Raw genomic sequence first — 17,295 nt, forward strand, 5'->3', positions numbered from 1 at the left:
GTTGCTATTGAGGCATCTTTTGGAGGTAATACTTTCGTTCTTAGGCTATGTTTTCCTAGTTTCATCATTTTGGGGTTTGTGGGGAGTATATCTTGGAATGTTTTGGAGTTTGGAGGTTAGATTTGAGGTTGCTACCTCAGATCTGGAATATTGAAGGCCTAGAGTGCATTAAAGTTCCTATGTTTGAGTGCTTAGTGAAGCCACCATGTCCCAAACCTTGGTTCTAAGGTGAATAAGGCTTAGATCTCTTTAGATTCACGTAAAGTTTGCCACTTTACGTGATGGATGGATTGTAGGAGGTTGGATCTATGTTTTGGATCAATTGCATGGCCTGAGATGCTTCTGTATGGATTCAGACCGGTGGTACTCGACGAGTCACATGGGTGGACTCGACGAGTTGCTTGAAGATGGCCTGGAACTCGACGAGTTGGAAGAACAACTCGGTGAGTAGGTTGAAGATAGCCTTGGACTCGACGAGTCCACCTGGACTCGGCGAGTCTTGTCGAGGAAGTCCCAATATTTCTGGTTGAGTTGATGAATCGGTGAGTCAAGGGATGACTCGATGAGTTGGGTGCGAGTGGACTCAGAGTTGTTGGACTCGACGAGTCTTGGGGTGACTCGGCGAGTTGGGTCGCTGATTGAAGGAAGTTCTGAGCATATGGACTCGGCGAGTCATCGGGTTGACTCGGTGAGTAAGGTCAGTCAGGGGTTGACTTTGACTTGTCCAAGGTTGACCAGTTGTCTTCCAGGGGTATTTTCGTTATTAAGGGTATTTATTGAGTTGAATGTTTTGATGTTCAGTGAAGGAGTTCGTGTCAGAGTTCGGAGCAGCGGGATCTTTTCCTTTCAGCCGGCAGTTTCGAGGTGAGTTATCCTCACGATATCAACAGGGTCTAAGGCACCAAGGCCAGCCCTTTATTGGATTGAGATTCAGATATGGTTATTATGTTATTGTTTGATGTGTCTGCATCCTGGTAGCTAGGATGGTACATGCTAGGAGACCTTGTTAAGGTTAATTTCCCGATATACAGAGTGATGTTATGCTAGTGACCGGTTAGGTCGGTAACCCGGTTAGGGTAATGATATGCTATGTGATCTGCTTGCTCGGTTTGTTGACTATAACTGTTATATGAATGTATGTTTTGTGCACATGGTTGTTTGGACTGGAGATGGGTTGAGGCGGGTCCTGCTTTGTGCTGTAGGCCAAGATACCCAGGGCGGACCGGTTGTTCCGAAGGCCCAACGAGCGGTCCGGATAGGCTGTAGGCCCCACGAGGGCGGACCAGACGTGCCGAGGCTCGGAGAGTGGACCAGGCCGACTGAAGGCCCGATGCGGGCGGACCAGTCACACTGTAGACTCAGAGAGTGGACCACGTGGGTTGAAGGCCCAATGCGGGTGGACCAACCCCACTGTAGACTCGAAGGACATGACTAGACCTGGAGGATGGATCCGATGGACTGAAGGCCCGATACGGCGGACCAGTCACACAGTAGACCCGATATGCATGGCTGTTCTATGTTCTGTTATGTTATGTATGATTTATATGTTTTGGACTGGAAGGTCGCAGCCTGGAAGGGCGTATACGTGGTTGGTATTTTGGGGGTATCTCACTAAGCTTTCGGGCTTACAGTTGTGGTTTAATGTTTTTCAGGTTCTTCAGGAGACCGTGGCAAGGCGAAGGCGCGATCGTACCGCTCCTCATGATTTTGTAGCAATGTGATTCTGGGAATACTCTAATGATTTGTATTGAAAACCTTTTTGTAAACATTTTAATGAAAATCGGGTTGTTTTGAAAATTTTTAATTGGTTGTATTTTTCGGATGTTACACGGTTGGTGGTGTCCAAGCATTCATACAAATGCTTTCATACAATACACTACTATACATTACAACCGGTGCTATCCAAGCATTCATACAAATGCTTTCATACAATACAATATTATACATTACAATTGGTGGTATCCAGACATTCATACAAAGAGTTTCATACAAACACTACTACGATACACTACTTTCCTAGTATAGAGTACACTAATATGTCATACAACTTAGGGAAACATACATGCTATGGTTTTATTCATCAATAAAACTACATATATTATTACAGACTACAGTAACAAACATACATTTTGGCCTTGAGGCCTAAGACTACTTTTTATTTATAAATAAAATATTGGATTTTCTAGAGGAACATGTTAACGCTTTTCAATGAACAATAACAAGTTTTCCATTGCAAAAACATACTTATGAACTCACCAACTTAAATGTTTATACACTTTCAAAATCATTTGTATTCTCATGGAACCGGTAGACAGGTACACTACATGTTTTTGAGAAGATGAAGCATTTACGATGTATAGTCTATAATTATTGTTGTACATTTTGAGGTTATACAAACAATGTTGCAGATACAATATAAACACTTTATTATCACTGTAGTTGTTGATTACCTTGATTACTATTATATAATTGTTGTGATACTGCACATGACATCCTCTGCCCATAACGTTTCCATCGTTCTAGTTTGGGGGTGTGACAGATACCTGGTGTGGACTGATTGCAAGTCGTATGCACAGAGGCTCGGGAAGAGTGGTTGGATTGAGGCGGCAAGCCAACAAATCCTAGGTATTCCAGTCTGATGACTGATTGGACCCGTTGCATGTTGGCATTCCAGCCCGATGACTGATTGAGCCAGAGTATTACAATCTGATGATTGTGGGCCCATTATGCATGCTAGTATGTTTGTTATGTGGGGTATTTTGGGGGAAACTAAATTCCAATAGCATTAAAACGTCTATATTTTTATAAAAAAACATTTTAATCGTCAAAGAGGATGATAAATCAAAGTTAAAGGAATTGCTTTAAAAAGACAGTTCCACATCCTTATAGATTTCACAAGCCATTTGAACACTAATTAATGGAACTAGATTAGCCAAATGCTTACCAATCTTTCAAAGAATGTTTGGATACCAAAACTAGACAATAGGATATATTTAACATGAGAATTCAAGATTGGAACATAGTCCCATAATAAAAAAAATTAAAATCCTAAATTAAAGTAAGATTCTAGTCTAAACTTCATAATCTCACCATGAGACAAGGATTGTCAATGGACCATGGATTATAATGAAAGGCATAATCCAATCATAACATCAAACTCATATGATTGTTTGAAACCATGAACTTTGTTCTATAACAGTTAAGGTTTGAAAATACCCAATTAATCACATGCAAGCTAAACTTAAATCAAACTTTACAAGTCTTACCATTAGTTATGGATGAACAAATGGGTCATGGATTTTAAGGAACATAAACACCCTAATCACAAATCCAAGCTCATATCGTTGCTTGGAATTAGTAGTTTGAATCAATGAATCATAGAAAGGAAAATACCCAAATTACCACCATTAGAACTAGAATTTGATTCAAACATGATGTTATCTCACAAAGCCAGAGGGTTATCATTGATTAAAGGAAATGTACCATCCAACCATAAACTCAAGCTCATATCATTACTTGAAGCTTTAAATTCAGATTTGAAGATCTAGGGTTTTAGAAACCCACCAAGTCACATCTAACTCACCAATCTCCTATCTATTTGTTGGTTGGAACTTGTAGATATATGAAAGAGTTAAACCACATCAACAAATTTACAATAGCAACTTAATTTAAGCATAAATTCGTATTTCACCATTGATGGTCAATGAAATTAATCAAAACAACTCCAATCTCATAAATCCCACAACCATTTGTTGGCTGGAGCTTGGAGATTGATTAAGGAAAGGAACTACATCATTAATCTCATATAGAAAACATAAATGAAGTATAAATTTCAGGTTTGAAATTTCATAAAACCATAATTACGAATTTGGGAAAAAAAGGGACGAAGAACTACCTTTGATGCGATTTACTGGAAGGATTTGAGTAGAGATTCATCTAAAAGTTCCAATCATCAAAACACTAAGAAATTTGAGGGAAAATCGATTATGAAGGTGGAAGGGATTGTTGAAACTGAGATGAGAAAAAAGTGGTTGAAAAATCGGAAGAAATCAGCAAAACAACGTCGGTATAATCTAATATGCGTTAAAAGCGCATGACGCTTTCCATGGGCGCGAGGCGCTTCTCCCTAAAATTAACTAATCGGTAATTTTGACTTTTCTTCCAAAAATCGTTTAAAAAATGAACCCAAAGCCCACCTAAAACTTACATTAGCTCAAGAAAGATCCTTTCATATCTTAACTCATACAACATTGATCCTAGATACTCATTTGGTCAAACCCTAAGGCCAAACACAAGTTTTCTAATTTCTCACTTTTGGTCCCTAAACCTTAAAAATTTCCTTCTACGCTAAAACTTTATCATAATTTATTTATATCTTAAAAATAATGTTTATTATGATTATTAATCAAAATCATTTACCTTTATTTATTTATTTTAACTTAAAGAAACTTTTTATTTTTATTAAAATGCTCAAAACTTTTAGCTAAAAAACTAGATGTTTACGGTCTTAAAAAAAATAAACAATCACTTGGCTTTTCTTGATGTTTGTTTTTTTTAAAAACTTTCGACTTAAAAATTGTTGTGCAAGGCAACTAGGCCCTCGTCTTGAAACAACATTTGTTTACAACTTTTTTTAAGTCACTTTTTAGTTTAAAAAAGTTTACAGTAATTTTTACGATAATTTATAACTAATATAATCAAGTAACATATAGTTTTCCAACTGAATTTCAATTCAACTTATGCCTGCCATAAAACGACGTCGTATATATCACCTTCACTGTAAAGTGTAAACCCCCAACTCATATCCTTATCCCCTTCGGTCTGTTCGGCACTAAACCCTCCACAGTCCACATTCTCCCTCTCCTCCTCATACATGTTCATGTTCCTCTCCCTCTCCTCCCCGTTCCCCCTCTCGCCCTCCCTTTCTCTTCCTAGGCCCCGTCTCCACCCACCTCTCCGCCATCACCTCTCACCTTTTATCCGCCATATAACCACAACCAATCTCACCCCTTTTGCCGTCGGACGCGATGGCAAATACTATCCAAACCCAGCTGACGCTGACCCCCCTGAAGCACCCGAAGACACAATGCACGGTGTCTCTAAGTTCAAACAACTCGACCTTAGAATTGCCCGTGCTCGCAAGGCTCAAGAAGCTCAGTTTGAACAAGACCAATCAATTTTTCTCAAAGCTATAGAAGACGTCGAAGACGCACCTGATGAACCTGTTTCTGGGGCTAATGATGATTCCGAGGGAGATTTGTATTCCGAGATTGATGATTCTATTGCTTTGAAGAGGAAGGAGTTCGTTAAAAAAGGGCTGTTGAAGCCAAATCCAAAGAAAGAAGAGGTAAGCAGATTGATTCCTTTTGTGGCTGGATAAATCCAAGTTGGAAAGCGTAATTAGGATTCATTTTGAACTTGTTTACATGCTCAAAGATTGATTATTTTTGTTGGTTCTGTGTACTTTTCTTACGTAGTTCATTACAAGTTTGAGTTCTGCACAATCTCTATCAATTTTGTATAAACGAATACTTTGTGTGTGTCTCTGTGTGTGTGTTTAGACGAAAAAAACATACATTGAGTTTTCTGATCATAGTTCTTTCCGGGCACTTGTTACAATTTACGAAGACGGAAACTTTGTTGTTGGTCCTGCTTCTTGCTACTGGATTTAGAGGTGCAGGTGGTAAATTGTACACGTATCTTCATACATATACGGATATGTATATATGTGCAAGATTGATCAATTAGTCACTAAACTTCCATGGTATATATTTGCATATAAATTGTACTTAAGATTTAATGTTTAATCATTAATGTAAAAACTCACTTGATTATCCGATTATGAGCATTAATCTTTTCAGTCGCTTTATAAGTTACAACCTTTTACAAATCTGTATTGTAATGGACATTGATGCAGTCAAAGGAGGAGGAAATCGATGAAGTAGTAGACGAATTGCAGTCTCATGAAGAAGATGACCTGGAGGAAATTGAAGAACTCGAAGAACTGAAAGCAAGCGGTGAAGATTCAGAGGTCGAAAACTCAGATATTGAGTTAGACGATGATCTGGGCACTGGTGATTCATCATATAAATCTCCATTCGGTGCTGAATTTGATGCTTTTCGTAAAGGAGAAGTCCGCATTGTAGAACCCAAATGTAAAATGACATTAGCCGAGCTTTTAGACGAGAGCAAAGTCGTACCCATTTCAGTTTTAGGTAATTTAGAGATTGAAATCACAGGCATCCAACACGATTCAAGATTAGTGGAGCCCGGTGACTTGTTTGTATGTTGTGTCGGGAAAAAAACAGATGGACATTTGTTTCTAACCGAGGCTGACAAACGAGGGGCTGTTGCAGTTGTAGCTAGTAAAGAAATCGACATTGAGGAAACTTTAGGGTGTAAAGCGCTAGTTTTAGTAGAAGACACATCCTCTGTTTTAGCAACTTTAGCAGCTTCATTTTATAGACACCCTTCAAAGAACGTTGCTGTAATTGGTATCACGGGTACAAATGGAAAGACAAGCACCGCGTATCTGATAAAAGGAATGTATGAGGTGATGGGTTTAAGAACCGGGATGATAACAAATGTAGCTCATTATGTTCATGGTGAAAACCAATTAGAGACAAAAAACACAATCCCAGATGCGGTTTCCCGCCAAAAATTAATGGCTAAGATGATCCATAACGGGGCGGAAGCTTTAGTCATGGAAGCTTCTTCTCAAGAGCTCGCTTCCGGAAGATGTGATGAGGTTGATTTCGATATTGCGGTTTTCACGAACCTAAGCGGGGCCGATGAAGAGTATAGGAACGCTAAACTTAAGTTGTTTGGTAGAATGGTGGACCCGACACGTCATCGGAAAGTTGTGAATATTGATGACGAAAACGCCCCTCTGTTTATCGCACAAGGGAATCAAGATGTACCTGTTGTGACGTTTGCAATGGAGGACAAGAAAGCGGATGTGCATCCGTTACAGTTTGATCTTTCTCTCTTTGAGACACAAGTTTTGGTGGATACCCCTCAGGGTATTTTGGAGATTTCATCCGGGCTACTCGGGAGACAAAATGTTTACAATATTCTTGCGGCTGTTGCGGTTGGGATTGCGGTTGGGGCACCTTTGGAAGATATTGTGAGGGGGATTGAAGAGGTTGATGTTGTGCCTGGTAGATGTGAGTTGATTGATGAGGAACAAACTTATGGAGTGGTTGTTGATTATGCAAATACTCCCGATGGTTTATCAAGGCTTCTTGATAATGTTCGTGAACTAAATCCAAAAAGAATTATCACAGGTACGATATAGAATAGAACTGATTAGTCAAATGTCTAAAATACCCTTTTCGTTTCGGTCTAAACTGTTTGCAATCAATAATCTATAGTTATCGGTTGTCCCGGGGAGACTGACCGAGGCAAACGACCGGTGATGACTAAGATTGCGACAGAAAAGAGTGATATTACTATGTTGACATCAGATAATCCAAGGAATGAGGATCCACGTAAGCATGTTTGGCGATTTGTATTATTTAAAAAAAATGGTCAATATGTATAACGTGTGTAAAATGTTTTTTTTTATTTATTGTTGTTGCAGTTGACATATTGGATGACATGTTAGCGGGGATAGGATGGACTATGCAGGATTACTTTAAGCATCAAGAAAACGACTATCATCCCCCACTTAAAAATGGTCATAGAGTTTTTCTTCATGATATTCGAAGGGTGGCTGTACGTTCTGCTGTTGCCATGGGGGAGGAGGGAGATGTTGTTGTAAGTACTTGAGGTGGTTAATTTTTTTTTTTTTTTATATTCTAGTTTGATAATTTTTATTTTACTAATACAAGTCTTGTTTTGTTTATATATGTGGTAGGTGGTTACTGGGAAAGGGCATGAGACATATGATACAGTTGGTGAAACAACAGAGTTTTTTGATGATAGGGAAGAGTGTAGAGAAGCTTTGCAGTATGTGGATGAATTGCATCAATCAGGGATTGACACCAGTGAATTTCCATGGCGGTAATTTGGCTTTACACTACTGAAAATGTTTAGAAATGATTGTGAATTGTCAAATGTGCCCTTGATAATCCTTCGCTGTGTTTCCCTGCAGGTTGCCTGAGAGCTACTAAACAAATTTATAATCCGAGAGGCTTTCTGTAACAGTGAGTTGCAGGGTTCACCGGTTTATTTGTTATATGATATATATGATGAAATAGATGTTTGAAGGCAACAAACAAGGTCCTATCCAACATCAGGTATGAAAATATGGTGAACCAAACGTCTTCTTTTAGGTCCATGTGTTACAACTTGTACTGGGACTGAGATTGATATCAATGGGGGCAAAATTAGAATAAAAAAAACTTGGTTTTCGTTTGCAGGTGAATTGATTGCTGGGATGTGTTGTGTAATATGTCAAAGGTGCAGTTTTGTAGAAATGAACTTTGTTTGGTTAGAGATGATGTAATAATGTATTGTAGGATATGTAAGTTGTTAGCTTGAATAGTATCCTTTTGGCCCTTTAGGATATATTCGTTTCTCAAGTTTAGAAAGAGACGGAGATTATTGATTTTAGCAGCATGCATGTGTAGATTTTGTTCTGGTCCAAAGAGTTCATAATTGAATCTCGAGGTTAGAGGAAGCATTATCTTGCTCTCATGAAAATTATAACAGTAGTCAGTTTACAGTCCATAATTTGTTTTTAGGGTGATATAAATGAATCACAAAATTCTTCAAATTATAACAAAATGTAACTATATATGCAATCTTAATTAAATTGTTTATTTTAAGTTGCAAAAAATGTTGTCTTGCATCATTAAAGTAATCTAAAATTGAGTCTAATCGACATAGACAATAATGTATTCTCTTCTATTAATTTCAAGTTTTGAATGAAATAAGCCATATAACAATCTTAGTTTTTTTTATTATATTGTATGTAACCTTAATTTTGTGTGGGTGGGTTAAGACTCACTCTTGTCCTATATTGAATATGTCCCTGTCACAGTTTATATGGAAACGGAAACATCAAGTACAAGTACGTTTATGGATATTAATAAGTGCTATCTTGAGAAAAAAAGGATTTTTTTTTTCACTTTAAAAAAGTTTAAAATTCATTTATAGCAAAAAAATATATATACGTATGCTCTATTGGCAACAACCTTGTTAAACGTAGTATTTAAAAAATACGATGAATTTTATGAATATCAGAAAAGTTGGGATTGTGCATTGTCTATTTATTTTATCGTTGCTTGCATTAGAGATGAGAATTTGGCCTGAAAACCCGAATCGAAATCGAAACCCGAATCGAACCGAATTAGACCTGAATAAGAAATTTGATTCGGGTATCTATATTATGCTTATTTGGTTTTCGGGTTATTCGGTTTGGATTACCTAAATAAAAACTTATTCGGTTCTAAATACCCGACCTGAATGAGCATTCATTTTTCCATTTCTCTGATCGATAGAAATCAAAATCACGATTCACACTTTTGTTCTTGTCGTTCATAATAGAAAAGCAAATGTATGCTTGTTCTCATTGTTTCAAAATCGACAAATCTTCTTATCTATTTCCAAACCCAATCACTTATGTCGATCCTTCCTCTTGTTTCAAACTTTAAAAAATCGTCCCTTCCTGTTGTCTTTAAGGATTCATGAATTCGTACTTTGTTTAGTCATGAAAAATTGAGCTCCAACTCAAGAAACTCAATTAAGAAGTTATTTCTCATTATGTTAATCTAATATTAAATATTATTTTTTCAATGTGTTGTTGTGTTATGATAGTATTTGAATGTTTTATGTTGATGTATAAAAGTACATTGTTATTCTATTATTTAGGTTATTCGGTTTTTTTCCGGTTATATTAGGTCCTTCATCATCTTGTACATGTTATTTGGGTAATATCCGAACCTTACTGATTAATATTCAAACCGAACCGAACCCGTATTGGTTAATCGGTTCGATTTTCGGTTCATACAATTACCCTTATTCGGTTTTCAGGTTATTCGGGTTCGAGTCGGTTTATACAGTTACCCTTATACGATTTTCGGTTTGATTTTCTTAACACAAAAATAAATGTTTTGTTAGAAACCTTAGGTACTATAATGCAAAAAGACATGTAGTCTGGGGGCATTACGTAAAATTTGTTGCAGCGTCCTGATTTTTAAGCCGGCAGGTTTCAAACAATAAACCTTCATAACGTATCTTATTTTACCACTAGGTGTGAGACCCATGTATTACATGAGTTTATTTAAACGAAAAACTAAATACAAAATTCTAAACATTTAAGAAGTTGAATTTATAAGAAAAATGATAAAATATTGAATTATAAAAATTAAAGTGTTTTTATTTCTTTTAAATTTAAACAAATAATTTAGATAAATAAATAAAGAAAATTAATAAATCTTTAATTTAGTAATTTGAAATTAAATGGAAAGTTCATTTATGAAATTGATATGCATTTATTATTGCATTTAAATATTATATGAAATTTAATAAAATGAAAAAACCATAAAATGACATATGGAATAAAAATTAATCTAAAATAACCACAAAATTACATGTGGACAAAATAAATGAGAATGTGACATGTGGCAAAAGATCTTTATTTATTATGGAGGATTTTTATTTCTTTTAAATTTAAACAAATAATTTAGATAAATAAATAAAGAAAATTAATAAATCTTTAATTTAGTAATTTGAAATTAAATGGAAAGTTCATTTATGAAATTGATATGCATTTATTATTGCATTTTAATTTTTAAATATTATATGAAATTTAATAAAATGAAAAAACCATAAAATGACATATGGAATAAAAATTAATCTAAAATAACCACAAAATTACATGTGGACAAAATAAATGAGAATGACATGTGGCAAAAGATCTTTATGTATTATGGAGGATTTTCTTTTTCATTTCAAAGAAACAAGATAAAGATAATGATTTCTATATATCTATTTTCAAATCGATGGATTTCAATTATATTTTATCAGAAAGAGTTAAATAGACAAACAATAAATAATCAGTTAAAAGTGAATTCAAAGGCGAGTGGAAGTGTAACTTTTAATAGTTAGAGGGGTTTGCTGCAAAACTAGTTTATAACCTTGATGTCTTATTCAAAACAATCAAAATCTTTTGTGATTTTTGTATATTCCATATGTATCCGTCTTACTATTAATATATTGAAAATAAATTATGATGTCCTTTGATAAAGACATTATTATGGATGCTGATCTTTTTTTCTTAATATATTCATACTTGATATAGTAAGATTTGCATTATTTGTATTTTAATTTGTGTTTTTTTATTAACAATTTATGTTAGCAAAGTGAAATGTTAAATCTCAAGCGAAATGTCATAAAATGACCATCAATAATACTTTGTCGTTGTTTAACATCTGACAAATTATGTTTTATAGACAGAAAAAAAAAGATAACTCAATACATATTGCTACTCCAGCAGAAACAATGCAGAAAACAAAGAAAAACAACCACTAATCTTGCATTTGATAAGATTCTCGTTTTTGGTCTTAGACTCAAAATAGAAACAGTGACAATAACCGAACAATGAAAGTAAATAGAGAATAAAACAATAATTTACATGGTTTAGCAAGCTTGCCTATATCCATTCGAGAAGAGAGAGCCTCGACCTCACTTTTCCCTCTATAATTTTATTATGTCTCTCTTGGCCGAGTAAGTATTTGTGTATTACATAACAAGATAAATGAGCCCTATTACTTGGGCCAAGAGTTGAGCTGTTACATGACATAACTGGGTTGCCAACTTACACATATGATGCCCTTTAAAGATACTATTAATCCTCAACTAAATTGTTTCATCGTATATAATTTTAATAATATTATTGAGTTATTAGAACTCAAATCAAGATCGAATCCTCCTCGAACCCATATCAAAAAGTTAAACCATCGAATTTAACAATAACACCGTCAACTTATGTCGACGATTCATTTGTGACTCTGCCTTACCCCAGGACCCAGATATCACGTGACATGTTTATTGGACTTTTATAGTGAAAAGACAAAACTACAAATTTGGTCCTTGTGGTTTGCAAAAACCTTTGGATAGGGTCCAAAAAGTTTCCGGCTTGCACCGAATGTCCAAAATCAAGGTTTTTCATTGTTTTTGGTCCAAAAAAACTTGAAAAGTCGATTTTACCCTTTTCTATTTCTTTTTTCTATTTTCTTTATTTAGTTTGGTATTTAAATAATTAAAAAAAAATAAAAAATAAAATCTTACCCAGCACTCTCTCTCTCTCTCTCTCTCTCAACTGAAGAACTTCCCATCTCGTCTCCATTGGGAATTATATTAAAAGGGAATGTTGTAGTAGGGGGTTATTTTGACAATTCATCAAGTTGAAAAGGATTTAGGGCTTTTTCCCTCGTCACTTTGACTGATCGGGCAAAAGAGAGACGGATACGAAGCTGCGAACGAAGCAGACGAACGAATAAAAGGGAAGCATGATGGCTCGTAGGGCGCGATTATTCGTTGATCGGTCGTGAGAAAGATTGTCTCCTGGGTCGACGAGACCGAAGAACGAAGATGTGAAGAAGCAGCGAAGCTTCGATCGTTCTCATCCGGTTGTGAGGTGCGAAGGAAGGAGGGTCAGAGGAGGGAGGTCTTTGATTGAAGAGAAAGAAAGCGAGGGGTGAGGCCAGAAGATGGGTTCGGTGTGGCCAAGAGGCTGCGAAGGGACGAAGGTCTTCGATAGGGCGAGACAAGCAGCAATGGTAATGACTTTGGTTGTTCGATGTCCAACAGGAGGTATGCGAGGGCCTTTTTGCTCCGTTAATTCCTTGCTTCATCTTCTTTTTGATTTGGTAGGAATAATGAAAAGGTGAAGGGAGAACGAAGGGGGTTTGTAGCTCCCTTGCTCACCGGGAACGCACAAGAAAACACCTCCGACGGAGGTGCTTCTGCCAAAAATCGGGACAGAAGAATGAAAGAAACAGGAAGAGTTCCTTGATTGTTTTTTTTTAATCTGGTCAATTTTTATGTTCTTCAGTTAAGAGAGAAGGGAGTTTCATTGTGTGTTTATGGGACCAGTAGTGGGGTTCGATTAACAAGATGATGATCAAAGGGAGGGGTATGTCGATGGATTTGTGGAAGATGAATAAGAATAAACCTAGGTTAGGTTAGAGAGAGAGAGAGAGAGAGAGAGAGAGAGAGAGAGAGAGAGAGAGAGAGAGAGAGTATGTGTGTTGGGTAAGATTTTATTTTTTATTTTTTTTAATTATTTAAATACCAAAAACAATAAAGAAAATAGAAAAAAGAAATTAAAAAGGGTAAAATCGACTTTTCAAGTTTTTTTGGACCAAAAACAATGAAAAACTTTGATTTTGGACCTTCGGTGCAAGCCAAAAACTTTTTGGACCCCATCCAAAGGTTTTTGCAAACCACAAGGACCAAATTTACACTAATATAGACATTTCAAGTTTGGACTATCTAGAGTGTAGATATCATCAATATTGGCAATTTTACAAACTTAAGGGTACGAAAGTGCAAACACCATGTACCCTTGGGTTTGTTAGACAAATAGACAGAAGACAGTATAACATGCCCCGGATCTTCCGCTTTTAATCCGGCAGGATCCAAACAAGAGATCTCCAACGGTGTCGTATCACATCATCTTCAATACTTCAACCATCCGCAACTCTGGATTTTGGCATTTTGCTCCGCAAAACACACACACACACCCCAAAAGCACATAGTAATGATGGGACTATGAGATTAGAGATCCATCTGAATCCCATTTATTGTCGGAGAGTGTGATGCAGTGAAAAAAACAAGGATTTTTTTTGGAGCTTCACCTATTTTTTTCATGGGGTTTTTGAGATTTTGTTGGTTTATATCAACCATCATTGTTTTCTTCAGTAACCCTACTCCGGTAGCTGCCGGTGACATTGTTCATGATGACAAATTTGCTCCGAAGAAGCCTGGTTGTGAGAATGACTTTGTGCTGGTAAAACCCCCCTTTTAATTTTACTAAATTTGGAGTCTGGTTCATGTTTCTTTGATTTATGACTGGGCACGCTTCATCTTTTTGTTAGTTTCGTGGCAGTGCATGTCAAATAGTTATATTTTTATGGGTAAACAGGTTCAGTTGTTTGTGGTCTTCATGGATGTGATATAGGTTCGCCAAGTGAGGTGTTCGATCCATCTGATTTCTGTGAATTGTGCTCATAGCTTGATTGCATGTTACATTTCCAGATTGAAATTGAATTATAGCTTCATTATATATTTATGTGGACTGTGGAGACTTGAAGTGAGATTATAGGCTTATGGCCTGCATGTATGTTTATATATACTGATTTGAGGTATGCTATAGCTTCATTGTGTATTTATGTGTTATATCTAGAAAATTCTAAGTTATGTTATAGCTAAAGTATACAGTATATTTGGATTTAAAGTGAGATTGTGGCTTGATTGTATGCAATAGGTTGGCATTTTAAGCAAATCAAACTGAAGTTTCATGTTGGTTGGTTTTGTTAGGTAAAAGTTCAAACATGGGTTGATGGTGTTGAAGGTGCTGAGTTTGTTGGCGTTGGTGCTAGATTTGGAACTACAATTGTATCCAAAGAGAAAAATGCAAACCGCACTAACCTTACTCAATCAGTCCCTCATGATTGTTGTACTCCACCAAAGAACAAGGTCTTTTTCCACCCTGGCTATAAGTAACTCATTTTGGGACCACTTTAAAAAAAAAAAACTCATTTTGGGACAAATAGAGTGTATCATCAATCATGTATTACAAATTGAATAACAGTAGTGTAACCTACTTCTCTTCAACTTTTGGTAGCTTACTGGTGATGTCATCATGGTGACACGTGGTCACTGTAAATTCACAACAAAGGCAAACATTGCACAAGCTGCTGGTGCTTCAGCAGTCCTTATTATAAATAACCAAAGAGGTAGCACCAAATGATTACATTTCTTTAGTCTACATTGCACAACAAAGGCAAACAGTTTCTTTATGTTAGTTTTTTTTTTCTGCAACCCTGCAGAACTGTACAAGATGGTTTGTGAGTCTGATGAAACTGATCTAGATATACACATCCCAACAGTCATGCTTCCACAAGATGCTGGTGTGGAGTTAGAGAGATTGTTATCCAATCGTTCATCAAGTATATTTTTTGGATTATAATTTCATTTTCATCACCATGGTGCCTTTTTTGTGAAGGTTTTAAACCACACTTTAGTTTCTGTGCAGTTATACTCACCACGAAGACCAGTGGTTGACATAGCCGAAGTATTTCTATGGCTGATGGCAGTTGGTACAATCTTGTGTGCCTCTTATTGGTCTGCATGGAGTGCCAATGAAGCAGCTATAGAACATGATAAATTACTAGAGGTTTAAAAAAAAACTAACTTTCCCTTTTTTTATTAGGCTCGATTGCCCACCTTGGTGCTGAAGTGGCATGCATTGATATATGATGTGTCTGGTTCTTTGTAGGATTTTTCAGAGGAGCTCTCAAATACAAAACTTGTTGGTACAAGTGGTATTGTGGAAGTGAATACAAAGTCAGCAGTCTTGTTTGTGATTGTTGCTTCTTGCTTCTTGGTTCTTCTTTACAAGTTAATGTCCGCATGGTTTATAGAACTTTTAGTGGTCATCTTCTGCATAGGAGGGGTTGAGGTATTTCATATCTTACACATTTAACTAAATTAAAAAAACAAAATCAATACTAAAGACTTATTTTGTTTATATGCAGGGATTGCAAACGTGCATAGTTGCTTTGCTATCAAGGTGCAACATTTCTTCTCTATATAAAGCTTGTATTTAATGATTCTTATGACTGTGTGAAAGTTTATGGAATGTCAACAGTTTTGCAACCAGACATTTATTTATTATTTTTTTGAAATTGTCAGGTGGTTCAAACATGCTGCACAACCTTCCATCAAAGTAGCATTCTTTGGAGCTGTTTCATGTCTGACCTTGGCTGTTTTGCCTTTCTGCATAGTCTTTGCTGTTCTTTGGGCAGTGTATCGTGACTACAAGTTTGCATGGATCGGACAAGATATCCTCGTACGTCAACCACTTAACAATATATGTTATGTAAACAAATTTTGATCATTTTAGAAATTAATGATATTTTGTTTTTTCTTTTCATCCCCTCAGGGAATTGCGCTCATAATTACAGTTCTTTCAGATTGTTCATGTACCTAATCTCAAGGTAATCAAGAGTTAATTTGCGTCGACATCATTGTTGAACGGTCTTTTAATAATTTGATGGTCATGGACAACCAGCATTGCTATACATTGTTCCTTTTACTCTAGGTAACATTCAACTTTCAACTTGGCTTTATTTGGAATCTTATCATGTCTGGATAAATGAACGATGCTTATTGCTTAAAATATATGAGAAAATGAATGACTGTTATATTTTGGGTAAATGATGGCAAATTTGTAAAAAAGTTTCGGGTTCACCCTTATGTCGTTATTTATGTATCAAGTAAAAGAGAAACACCCATATATAATACATATGACTTATCGGATTAAGTTAAAAAGAAACAACACCTTACCTTATATAGTAGTATATATCTCTATGATGCAGGGACCTTTTTGTCCTTGGGAAAGAAGAGAGGGGATCTTGGAATTCTATGGTCAAGTGGTGAACCCGAAAGGGAATGTCCACATGTGCGACTCGGCCACTCTCACGCAGCAGATGAATAGAAGTGAACTATCTTAGCATCTTTGTTATGTAATTACAGTCAGTGTGTACCAATGTGTAACAGTTTGAAACCAACTGTCCATCTATGTTGTAAAAAATGGCGTTGGTGGAATATCATGGCTTGTTAAGTAGTACAAGTTCCCTAAAAACTCTATAGTCTATATTCATCATGGATGTGTGTGTCACCTCACTCAATTGACTGCGATAAAGTGTTTTTATAGAATGGCTTAAACATGCATCCACTATCCTACTCTTAAATCTACACCTTTCCTCTATAGTAAGACTTTTTCCTCCACAGTAAAGACTTGAACCCTAACATTTTTAGTTAGCAACTTTTTGTTGAAGTGACTGATACTACAAGTCCAAATGTCATTTGATAACTCGGCGACTGAGTTAAGGATTTAATAACCGCACAAAGCCTTTCAACACAAACGTTATTTTATAGGGTAACTCACAAGATTACATTGTAGATCGTCATCATATTTGTCAAATTTTGGGTATTTTTATAGGTTATTCACTTTTAAAGTTAAAAATAAATAAATAAGATGTGATTACCAAGGTTAATAATTTACATTATCGTTATGAATCTAACAATTAACCCATTAAGTTTTTATGATAATGAAAT

At 36.0% G+C, this 17,295-nt stretch overlaps 2 protein-coding genes across 4 annotated transcripts; both read left to right on the forward strand.

Annotated features, from left to right (window-relative positions):
* The first annotated feature begins 4,792 nt into the window (after nt 1-4,792).
* LOC145034360 (UDP-N-acetylmuramoyl-L-alanyl-D-glutamate--2,6-diaminopimelate ligase MurE homolog, chloroplastic-like) lies at nt 4,793-8,623 on the forward strand. Of its 2 annotated transcripts, XM_078982752.1 has the most exons (7): nt 4,795-5,347; nt 5,918-7,286; nt 7,374-7,490; nt 7,583-7,758; nt 7,859-8,004; nt 8,096-8,240; nt 8,364-8,623. In XM_078982752.1, the coding sequence occupies exons 1-6, from the start codon at nt 4,874-4,876 to the stop codon at nt 8,112-8,114; spliced, it is 2,301 nt and encodes a 766-aa protein (XP_078838878.1). In that variant the 5' UTR covers nt 4,795-4,873; the 3' UTR covers nt 8,115-8,240; nt 8,364-8,623. The 2 variants fall into 2 exon arrangements, with proteins under 2 accessions (XP_078838879.1, XP_078838878.1); XM_078982753.1 differs by lacking the exons at nt 8,096-8,240; nt 8,364-8,623 and having other exon boundaries at nt 4,793-5,347; nt 7,583-7,771; nt 7,859-7,967.
* Nucleotides 8,624-13,573: 4,950 nt separating this feature from the next.
* On the forward strand, nt 13,574-16,819 carry LOC145034362 (signal peptide peptidase-like 2). Of its 2 annotated transcripts, none has more exons than XR_013678052.1 (10): nt 13,574-13,960; nt 14,491-14,649; nt 14,798-14,909; nt 15,003-15,122; nt 15,198-15,349; nt 15,452-15,634; nt 15,711-15,745; nt 15,868-16,024; nt 16,118-16,276; nt 16,554-16,819. XR_013678052.1 is itself a non-coding variant. In XM_078982754.1 (10 exons), the coding sequence occupies exons 1-9, from the start codon at nt 13,820-13,822 to the stop codon at nt 16,163-16,165; spliced, it is 1,107 nt and encodes a 368-aa protein (XP_078838880.1). In that variant the 5' UTR covers nt 13,574-13,819; the 3' UTR covers nt 16,166-16,172; nt 16,554-16,819. The 2 variants fall into 2 exon arrangements, 1 of the variants encoding a protein (XP_078838880.1); XM_078982754.1 differs by having other exon boundaries at nt 16,118-16,172.
* The last annotated feature ends 476 nt before the right edge of the window (nt 16,820-17,295 follow it).

This window comes from Lactuca saligna, chromosome 3, assembly GCF_052625555.1.
Source record: "Lactuca saligna cultivar CGN05327 chromosome 3, ASM5262555v1, whole genome shotgun sequence".
Lineage (NCBI taxonomy): Eukaryota > Viridiplantae > Streptophyta > Magnoliopsida > Asterales > Asteraceae > Lactuca > Lactuca saligna.